Raw genomic sequence first — 11,694 nt, forward strand, 5'->3', positions numbered from 1 at the left:
GTTTGAAACAAATGCAAGTGATACAAGAGGTGGAATCTGATTTGTACATATGGGAGAGGCATAGAATGGACATAACTGGTAATAGCCACTGGTGGCGCTACGATCGAGCCCAGGAATTCCAGCCTAGTTTGGCAAGGGTGGAAACTGGACTTGTAAAGTCAGTTACCGCTCTTGCTTCAGGAAGATGGGTATTGTTTGGTACTCCAACTATTACTGATAGTGTTAACATGCCATATATGGTTTTCAGCACTGTTTAAGTCGCAACTCCTAGCTCACACAATATATATTTCTATTCATATATATATTATTTTTAATGCCACACTCACGATATTGTACTATAGCTTAGTAGCTGGCATGATTAGTCGTAATATTTATATTACAAATGTGCTGATAATAAAATAATATATACAGGTACTTCTGGCTCCTAGTCTTCTAAAATATTGATATATATTTAATGACCCTTTTACGGTCACAATGAGTAGGATTTACATGTTGACACTCGAGCCAAGGAGTGACACAGTGCTCAAAACTCCTTTTTCTTCTCTACTGTTTGGTTCAAATACTCATTATTACCTCAACCAGCATGCAAATGAATTACCGTATTCGACGTAATAAGCGCCAAGGGCGCTCTCTAAATTAGAAATAGGGGGCTCTTACTAGAATATTGTTTTGGTGAAAAAAACATATTTGAAAGATAAATTTTGTGGTTTATGCTGACAGCCTGAGAAGTTTATGTACAACAGATATATTTTTCCAGAATTTAATTGCCCAGAATTAAGGGTGCATATAACACACATGTGCATATTAAACCAAATAAATAAGTCTTGTGTACATTGATCAATAGGAAGGGATGCTAATTGGGATTATTCACTCGCCAATATATCAGCAAATATTGCCGTGGGCGCTTATTAGAGTGGGACGCTTATTACGTCAAATATGGTAATTATTTTGGAGAAACTCTTCACTGAGAAAATGATGTGGACTTTAAACGATCAATACAGTGCTCCCTTGTTATTGCGCCCTTCAATATAGCGCTAACTCGGTTATAGTGCGCGGTAAAGATGGCTCCCAACATTTTTCACCGAAATCAAGTTTTCAATGACACGATGTTTTCCCCCCCATCTCAGAAAACATTATGAGCTGATCACCGCGATCACATAACACCGGAAATACCAGTCAACAAATCCAAAATGAAGTACACAATTTAATCTTATTATCATAATATCTGGTAATAAAACAATGGTTTATCTGTACTCACGTTTGCAATATATTTTTTTAATTATATTGAAAATTTCATTCAATAATTATAATAATGTTTACAAAAATTTCAGCGAAATCTTTAGTGAAGTGATTGCTAGATCGCACAAGTCACCGTTATTTACAGCAACCACAATCAAATTACCGTTATTGACGCCTTGAAACGAACTTTAGTTGCAAGAGAATGGATACACATATCATAAATGACATACCATGACTCAATAAAAGTCATATTTCAGGCAGTTTGAATATTAAATGTCAACATAACGTTTTCGTAATCAAAATACATGTAGCGCATGAAGTCCTTATGGTGACTGGTCAAAATTGTTCCATATGTCAAAAAATATCCTGCATTCACTTATGGTTCTTATAATTTGAAGTATATATGGTAGAAGCTGCAACTAAAATAACACGGTATTGGAATATATTATTCCTGATAAAATAATAATTTCAGATAGAATTTCTTCCCACCACTGCATCAAATAAGAAAAGATGAACATGTTTATTGCCTATTCCTTTCATTGCTGTGAGGTGCCAGAACCTTACTGAAGTGACATTTCTTCTCCAGAGCCATGGCTGGAAGTGGAACTGGACTGAAGACCCCGGACCTGGTGAAGCAGGTCGCTACTGCCAATTCCCAGTTTGGTCTGGACCTGTACAAGAAGGTTGCCTCCGACCTGAAGGACTCCAATGTGTTTCTGTCTCCCTTCAGCATCTCGGCAGCTCTGGCCATGACCCAGCTCGGGGCTCGAGGCGACACTGCAGCTCAGATGAACCAGGTCCTGAAGTGGACCGACCTCCAGGACTCCGTACATCCAGGGTTTGAAGACTATCTGGGTCTTCTGAAGAAAAAGAGAAGCTGTGAACTTACAACAGCCAACCGCTTGTTTGTCAATAATAAGTGCAAGATTCTTGATGAATTTCTACAGAAGACAGATAAGCATTATGGTGCTCAGGCTGTTCTGTCTGACTTTGTGGGCAATGGTGCAGGAGAGGCTCAGAAGATTAACCAATGGGTGGAATCGGAGACCAATGGCAAGATCAAGGATCTGATTACCGGAGGAATCAATCCACTGACAGCAATGATTCTGGTTAATGCCATCTACTTCAAGGGAAAATGGGCACAAACTTTTTTCGGCCCAGATACTGTGAAGGGCACATTTAAGGTGAATCCTAAAGAGAAGGTCCAGGTTGATATGATGCAGATGACTGAGCCGTTTAACTTTGGACGTAATGATGAACTGAACTGCTCTGTTTTGGAACTGCCGTATGTAAAGGAGGAATTTAGCATGTTCATCTTGTTGCCTTTCAAAGATGATGGTTTGGCAGAACTGGAAGACAAGATGAATCATGGCTCTCTGACACAAGCCTTGAAACAAGTTGAAAGAGTTGCTGTCAGCATATCCATGCCAAGATTTGTGTTGGAGTCGAGCTTTGAGCTGAACGATATCCTGAAGTCACTGGGAATGTCTGACGCTTTCGACGAGCACAAGGCCGACCTTTCTGGAATCAATGGAATCGGTGAACTCTCCATCTCCAAGGTGGTCCACAAGGCGTTCCTGGAAGTGAACGAGGAGGGAAGTGAGGCTGCTGCAGCCACAGGGATTTCAGTGCAGCTTATGTGTTGCTATATGAAAGGCCAACCATTCAAGGCAGATCATCCCTTTCTGTTTCTGATCTGTGACAACCGAGTTGATGTTGTGCTGTTCGTGGGAAGACTTGTTCGCCCTTGAGGAAGTTTGAAGTACACTGAGCTTTAAGCTTTAGTTATAGATTCGTACTAGTCCTATAGTCATAAACACAAAATTCTCTTGGCTGCATACTTCCTCATCTTAAGGACCGCTTCCGTGGTCTAGTGGTAGAGCGGAAGGTCCGGGGTTCGATCCCCAGATGCGTCATACCAAAAGACGTTAAAAGATGGTACTTGTTGTTACCCTGTCTGGTGCTCGCCATTAAGGGGCTAAAACAAGGACTGGTCGGCTCGGAGTCAGTATACTGTGTCCAAATGGGGTATTCATGTTAAACTGTGGCATGGTATCTCAGTGAGCTAGCACTATAAATCGGCATCAGTCCGAACTAGTACAAGCAGCCACACAAACACACACACCTACATGCATGTCGCTATATAAGTGCAATAATCTTGGACGCGACGTTCAACCCTGTTTCACCTCACCACCTCATCATCTTAAGGACTAAGCTTGAACTAGTTTCATGTTACAGGTGTCTCTATACAGAGGCTTTGTTCGAATGTTTCTTCACCCGGCAGAGAGTGGGTGTCCGGTAGTATGAGATGGTAGTGTCAGCGTTAACCTTCTAGGATTTGCTGTATACTCCCCAGGGAGCTGAGAATGCAATTGGTGGGCACACTGATCTATTGACCTTGGTAATATTGTGTAGCACTGCAGAGCTGCACACCACGATGGCAGTCTGGACTTTTATTAATGCATCAAATGCAGGAGAGATGTCCTTTGCATTGTCCAAATAATCATCTTTACAATCATGATTTATGGACATGGTCAAAATCTAGAAACATAATCGGGGCGAATTGGGATTCGAACCCATAATCATAGGTTTCTGGCATGCCCAAGGGATGCAACTCTGCACAGCGAATCGCGGCGCCTAAGACGATTGGGCAATCAGTTTGCTTAAACGAGTATGTTACCAAATACCAAATAAATGTATTCCTAGAGGAGTAAAATACTGGAATATAGTATTTGACTACAGTTGGACTTGGAATATTTAAGGATTTTTTAATATTTACAAAAAAAATAGAAATAAAAATGAAACATGCGGCAAACTTTATGATGATGCGAGCAGTGCCTGACAACCATGACTATTTTTTTCAGCCTTAAAGGACATATTTTACCACAATAACAGCTGGTTACACATCACAGAATTTGTTTCCTGTATGATAATAATTCAGGAAACAAACAAAAATCTTTGCACCTTTTGATGTGGTTCCAAGGGATTTTTAACAATATTGTCATGATACAATAGTTAACGTTGAAACAACAGATTGTTTGCAACAAAGATGACTCACAAGGCAGGGTAGCAAGTATGTTTAAAACATAAGTCACACATTATCAAACAGACTTGATGCACTTTCTGAATATATGATATTTTTAGAAAAGGAATGAATTGTTTCCTGAATTTTTGAACATATATCATGGTTTTGAACTATTGGCATACATTGTACTTTTAAGGCAGAGGTTTCAATGCTGTACAAATTCCAGATCCAGAAAGATACTATTTGCTTACAACTTCTCAACCATCAAAGGCCTGGTCATCACATAGAATCTTGGTTGCAGACTTTCAGAGTTTTTTACTAAATTTGATACTTTGTTTTTTTCAACATAATCTGATAATGTGTGATACTATCTAATTCTTTGACCTTCAAGTGGTGTTTTCACACCTCCCTGACTTTTTTAAAGAAAAGTGTGTAAATGATGGGTTCTTCAAGTAGAGCAGGACATGCATACCAGCCCCTGCTGTAATTGGGGCAAAAAAGTAAAAAAACTGCGGTATTTGTTTTGTAAATTCTACAACCAGTGTTTAATAAGTCTGCACTCATTTCTGTAAACTTTTTAGCTCAGTTTTATTAATTTCCTAGTTTTGCACCTGTTTGACTCATGACAGACATTTTTTCTCATAAACTTATCCATGGCTGGAATAGCTTGCTGTTGGTTGGTTGGTTTGTTGTTTAACGCCGCACTCGGCAATATTCCAGCTATATGACGGCGGTCTGTAAATAATCGAGTCTGGACCAGACAATCCAGTGATTGACATCATGAGCATAGATCCATGCAATTGGGATCGATGACATGCATCAACCAAGTCAGCAAGCCTGCCCACCAGATCCCGTTAGTTGCCTTTTACGACAAGCATAGTCGCCTTTTACAGCAAGCATGGGTTGCTGAAGACCTATTCTACCCCGGATCATCACGGATCTGTTCGTTTAGTAATGGCACCATCCTGGAATGTTGACCAAAGCCATTTTCAACAATATTTCCTGTACACTCATGAAACAACCTCATCATGTTGAGATCTAAATATCTACACAATGTTGCTCGTGCAATATCATGTAAATTTGTACCAGCATCCAAAAAGACTTAAAGTCATCATTGATTAGTTTTATATATTATTACATTGAATGCAATATTAACGTAAGATTTAAGATTTTATGTATTTTATATACTCTTAATTTTGGGCAAAATGTTATTTCATTTTTTCCTTTCTGGGGATATTTTCCCAAGACAATTTTCACCCTCAGTTTACATATATTTTTATGATAAGGATCAAGGTTCAGTTTTGTTTACTGTCCTTCAAAATGTTGTCAGAATATATTGCTGTGTTTGCCAAACTGATCTCATGTTTGTTTCTTGTGGTATAGTATGCTGTATATTTACTTGTTTTGCCAACATTTTATACCTTTTTCCAGAAAACATATCTTCATCTTGTTCATGTTGTTCAGTGGTTCTGTAAATTAATAATACCATATCGGTCTCAGGGAAACTTACACATCTTTAGGATCCTACATCCCTTTCGGTCTTAGGGTAATTTACACGTCTTTAGGATCCTACATTCCTTTTCGGTCTTAGGGAAGCTTACATATCGTTAGGATCATACTTCCCTTTCGGTCTTAGGGTAATTTACACATCTTTAGGATCCTACATTCCTTTTCGGTCTTAGGGAAGCTTACATATCGTTAGGATCATACTTCCCTTTCGGTCTTAGGGTAATTTACACGTCTTTAGGATCCTACATCCCTTTTCGGTCTTAGGGAAGCTTACATATCGTTAGGATCATACTTCCCTTTCGGTCTTAGGGAAACTTACACATCTTTAGGATCCTACATCCCTTTTCGGTCTTAGGGTAATTTACACGTCTTTAGGATCCTACATCCCTTTTCGGTCTTAGGGTAATTTACACGTCTTTAGGATCCTACATCCCTTTTCGGTCTTAGGGTAATTTACACGTCTTTAGGATCCTACATTCCTTTTCGGTCTTAGGGAAGCTTACATATCGTTAGGATCATACTTCCCTTTCGGTCTTAGGGTAATTTACACGTCTTTAGGATCCTACATCCCTTTTCGGTCTTAGGGTAATTTACACGTCTTTAGGATCCTACATCCCTTTTCGGTCTTAGGGTAATTTACACGTCTTTAGGATCCTACATTCCTTTTCGGTCTTAGGGAAGCTTACATATCGTTAGGATCATACTTCCCTTTCGGTCTTAGGGTAATTTACACATCTTTAGGATCCTACATTCCTTTTCGGTCTTAGGGAAGCTTACATATCGTTAGGATCATACTTCCCTTTCGGTCTTAGGGTAATTTACACGTCTTTAGGATCCTACATCCCTTTTCGGTCTTAGGGAAGCTTACATATCGTTAGGATCATACTTCCCTTTCGGTCTTGGGGAAACTTACACATCTTTAGGATCCTACATCCCTTTTCGGTCTTAGGGTAATTTACACGTCTTTAGGATCCTACATCCCTTTTCGGTCTTAGGGAAGCTTACATATCGTTAGGATCATACTTCCCTTTCGGTCTTAGGGAAACTTACACATCTTTAGGATCCTACATCCCTTTTCGGTCTTAGGGAAATTTACACGTCTTTTTGTGATAAGGATCAAGGTTCAATTTTGTTTGCTGTCCTTCAAAATGTTGTCAGAATATATATTGCTGTGTTTGCCAAACTGATCTCATGCATGTTTCTTGTGGTATGATATGCTGTATATTTACTTGTTTTGCCAACATTTTATACCTTCTTCCTGAAAACAGTGCTTTCAAATATATCTTCATGTTGTTCAGTGGTTCTGTAAATTAATAATACCGTATTCGACGTAATAAAATCCCCGCTCTAATAAGAGCCTGTGGCTATATTTGCTAATATATTGGCTGGTGGACAATCTCAATTGGCACCCCTTCCGATTGAACAATGTACTCAAGATTTATTTATTCGTGTATAATACGCACTCGTGTGTTATATGCACCCTTAATTCAGGGCAATTAAATTCTGGAAAAAAATGTGTTGTATATAATACGCACAGACTTTTCTTTTGTATCTTTCAGGCTGTCAGCATAAACCACGAAATTTACAATCTTTCAACTCTATTATATTTTAATAAGAGCTCCCTTTTTTCTAATTTTAAGAGCACCCTGGGCGCTTATTACGATGGTACCCGTGAAGATGGTTGATGCATGTCATTGATCCCAATTGCGTGGATGGATGCTCATGATATCAATCACTGGATTGTCTGGTCCAGACTCGATTATTTACAGACTGCCGTCATATAGCTGGAATATTGCTGAGTGCGGCGTAAAACAACAAACCAACCAACCAACCCTCTTGATGGACCTCTGTGGTCCTGTGGATAGACTGTCTTCCTTGACCGCGGAAGTTCAGAGCTTCTGCCAGGGTAAAGGAATGTCTTGATGGATTGGATGAATTGGAACACAAGCTGAACGTCAATACACTTGAGTTTGCTCTATCACACTTGCAAAAGCTTATGGTCAGTGTAACTCTGCCAAAGTTCACACTGCAATCAAGTTTTCATCTGAATGGTATTCTAAAGTCTTTTGGGTTGACCCATGCTTTTGATGAGCCCCAGGCCGATCTGTCTGGAATCGATGGAACCCGTCTCCTGTACATCTCCGAGGTGGTCCACAAGGCCTTCCTGGAAGGATGGGGTCTGATCCCCAGCCGTGTTATACCAAAAGACGTGAAAAATAACACTTATTGTTACCCTGCCTGGTTCTCTGCATTATGGGGCTAAAACAAGGACTAGTTGGCTCGGAGTATGCTGTGTCTGAGTGTGTGAGTGAGCATGGTTTTATGCCCCTTTAGCAATATTCCAACAATATCACGGCAGCTAGGGGACACCAGAAATCGGCTTCAGAAATTGGCTTCAGAAATTGGCTTCATACTCTGTACCCTTGTCGGGAACAACGCAGTTTACCATGTTTACAGGGTACAGCCTTATCTCTACCATAAACACAATTACCGCGCTATAGTGCAACCGCTGTCTCGCTATGCCATTACCGTGCCTCCCACTCCAGTGACTCTCTTCACTATCCAACACTCCATTTCAGTCTTAGGGAAACTTACACGTCTTTAGGATCCAACACTCCTTTTCGGTCTTAGGGAAACTTACACGTCTTTAGGATCCAACACTCCTTTTCGGTCTTAGGGAAATGTACACGTCTTTAGGATCCTACATTCCTTTTCGGTCTCAGGGAAACTTACACGTCTTTACGATCCAACACTCCTTTTCGGTCTTAGGGAAACTTACACGTCTTTACGATCCTACATCCTTTTTCGGTCTCAGGGACGTTTACACGTCTTTACGATCCAACACTCCTTTTCGGTCTTAGGGAAACATACACGTCTTTACGATCTAATTGGATATGAAAAAGTGTGCCCGGTAAGGCTTAAAAAAATAAAAGAATTGGTTCTCAGGCAATGGTTTTTGAAAATATAGTGCAGGTGGGCGGTGTCTAGACTGTTTTTTTTTAGCCTAAAGTGCACTACTCCCTCTGAGCGAATGCTTTAACCACTAGGCGACCCAACCGCCCCGTTTCTGAGTCGTATTCATGTTAAATTGGCTGGTATCTCAGTTGGCTATCTCTATAAAACCAGCAATAGTCTGGACTAATGACACGAGCCCCCCACACAAGTTCATGCACATTGCGCTATATGTGCAATAATCTTGAATGCAACGCTAAACCCCGTTTGACCTCACCTTCCTTCTTGATGACCTGGGAGACCCATGTTGTGAACGTGTATAATCTCTTCTACAGAGCCATGGCTGGAAGTGGACCTGGACTGAAGACCCCGGACCTGGTGAAGCAGGTCGCTACTGCCAATTCCCAGTTTGGTCTGGACCTGTACAAGAAGGTTGCCTCCGACCTGAAGGACTCCAATGTGTTTCTGTCTCCCTTCAGCATCTCCGCAGCTCTGGCCATGACCCAGCTCGGAGCTCGAGGGGACACTGCAGCTCAGATGAACCAGGTCCTGAAGTGGACCGACCTCCAGGACTCCGTACATCCAGGGTTTGAAGACTATCTGGGTCTTCTGAAGACACAGGGAGACTATGTACTGACAACAGCCAACAGACTGTTCATCAGTGACACATGTCAGCTACTGCCAGACTTTCTGAAGGACACAATGTTCCACTACGAAGCTGAAACAGCTCTGGCTGACTTTCAAGGCAGTACTGCCAGAGAGGTAAAGAAGATTAACGCTTGGGTCGAAGCTACAACCAATGGAAAAATCCTGAATCTTATTGCAGACCTTGATCCAAGCACAATCCTTGTTCTGGTCAATGCAGTCTACTTCAAGGGATCCTGGGAACAAATGTTTTCTAAAGAATGTACCAATAGAGATAAATTTACAGTGAATGCTTACCAGGAAGTCATTGTTGATATGATGCATTCGAAGAAAAAATTCAATCTTTGTTTTGACGAAACGCTAAACTGTCAGATCTTGGAAATGCCATATGTTGGTGGTGATCTAGCCATGTACGTGTTGCTTCCGAAATGTCTTGATGGATTGGATGAATTGGAACACAAGCTGAACGTCAATACACTTGAGTTTGCTCTATCACACATGCAAAAGCTTATGGTCAGTGTAACTCTGCCAAAGTTCACACTACAATCAAGTTTTCATCTGAATGGTATTCTAAAGTCTCTTGGGATGACCCATGCTTTTGATGAGCACAAGGCCGATCTGTCTGGAATCGATGGAACCCGTCTCCTGTACATCTCCGAGGTGGTCCACAAGGCCTTCCTGGAAGTCAACGAGGAGGGAAGTGAGGCTGCTGCAGCCACGGCTGTTGTTGTGCGCAAGAGGAAGAGGGTCAGAGAGGATGTGGAGTATTTTGTGGCTAACCGGCCTTTCTTGGTGATCATTAAGGACAAGAGAGCCGATATAGTTCTGTTCATGGGAAGGCTTTTGAACCCTTGTGCATAGAATCCAGGGCAGACCAGTCTATTACATTTTCAGATAGGGTTCGAGGCTGTAATATGTTTGTAAATGTTGGTGTAAAATTAAGAATGACATTGTTATATTTCAGGATTTCCTTGTGATATCTTTTATGACCCGACTTTGTATTAGAGTCTCATCTTCTTACATGTTTGTACATATTTTAATGTCATATATTTTCTTTCTTCATATTTTGGTGCTAATCAACTGTGCTATATGAATTACCCTTGGGATAATAAAGTCTTATCTTTTCTTATCATCAGGTCTTATCTTGATTATCTATGAGATACACTTCACTGGGTGCCACCATTTTGTTTAAAGCAAATGCATGTGATTTGAGAGATGGAATCTGATTGGACAAAAGGAGGGACGTAGAAGTGACACAACTTATAATAGCCACTGGTAGCACTACGATTGAGCCTTGTGGAAACTAGACTTTAACAGTCAGTGAATACCCTTGCCTTGGGAAGATGTAATGAATTATTAAATGTGTTCAAACATTATGTTATCCAGTTATACATAATCGACAAGACGCTCACTCTATTTCATACGTTGCGGAGTTGCATCCCTTGGGTACGCCAGAAACCTATGATTGTGGGTTTGAATCCCGGTTCGCCCGATTATGTTTCTAGGTTTGTCAGCACCATACCCGTGCTCGTGGGTTAATGTCCTAGACCTGCATCACTTCGGGATTTCCTCCCACATTAAGCTGTCACGCTGCGATATAACTGGAATATTGTTAAAAGCAGCGTTAAAAACCCAACTCATTCACTCAATCTCTATATAAATTAACTGACCAGACAAGAAAAGGTCACGGTAATTGCAACACCATGCAAAAACATGCTGCCAGTGTTTCAAATGAAATAAGAAGATAGATTGATTTCATCTGTTACCGACTTGCTTGCAGGAATGAGTTATAATCAATAAATATATTGTTTGTGGTGTGTCTTCTAGAACCTGTTGTTCGTGTTTTGAAAGTGCAGGAGGCATTGGTGGCCAAGTTGTCTAAGGCGCCGTGATTCATTTTGCAGAGTTGCGTCCCTTGGGCACGCCAGAAACCTATGATTGTGGGTTCGAATCCCGGTTCGCCCCGATTATGTTTCTAGGTTTGTCAGCACCATACCCGTGCTCATGGGTTTCACCGAAGTGGTAAATGTCTGGGACCTGCATCACTACGGGCTTTCCTCCCACATTAAGCTGACACGCCGCGATATGACTGGAATAATGTTAGAAGTGGCGTTAAACCCAACTCACTCACTCAAATTGAAAGCGCAAGTAGAAACCTCTTGGATGTGTTGTCAGAAATGATTCAGTAGGCCCATACTGCCAAATCGTGTTCTTCAATCAGTAGTCCTCTATATTACCTGTCATATGATCCGGAAATAGGTCCGCCCTGTTGTAAACTTAAGATAAGTTAATGCTAAGACAGCTACGAGAATAGACATATCTAA

General features: G+C 40.9%; 2 protein-coding genes across 3 annotated transcripts in view; both read left to right on the forward strand.

Annotated features, from left to right (window-relative positions):
* Positions 1–11,694, forward strand: part of LOC124150053 (leukocyte elastase inhibitor-like) — a 46,717-nt gene that overhangs the window by 31,651 nt on the left and 3,372 nt on the right. The window contains exon 2 of one of the 2 annotated variants that reach the window (XM_046521952.2): positions 1,826–2,990. The exons of the other annotated variant lie outside the window; for it this stretch is intronic. Coding sequence (XP_046377908.2) covers positions 1,830–2,990 — 1,161 coding nt within the window. The 5' untranslated portion in view covers positions 1,826–1,829. Of the gene's footprint in view, positions 1–1,825; positions 2,991–11,694 lie in introns of those variants that run through there. 2 annotated transcript variants of the gene reach the window in all.
* Positions 2,863–10,502, forward strand: LOC125383645 (leukocyte elastase inhibitor-like). The gene is made up of 2 exons (XM_048402300.1): positions 2,863–3,001; positions 9,061–10,502. Exon 2 carries the CDS (start codon positions 9,065–9,067, stop codon positions 10,229–10,231), a length of 1,167 nt encoding a protein of 388 aa, XP_048258257.1. The 5' UTR covers positions 2,863–3,001; positions 9,061–9,064; the 3' UTR covers positions 10,232–10,502.

The sequence above is a fragment of the Haliotis rufescens genome, unplaced genomic scaffold, assembly GCF_023055435.1.
Source record: "Haliotis rufescens isolate VD_foot unplaced genomic scaffold, xgHalRufe1.0.p SCAF_25, whole genome shotgun sequence".
NCBI classification, from domain to species: Eukaryota; Metazoa; Mollusca; class Gastropoda; order Lepetellida; family Haliotidae; genus Haliotis; species Haliotis rufescens.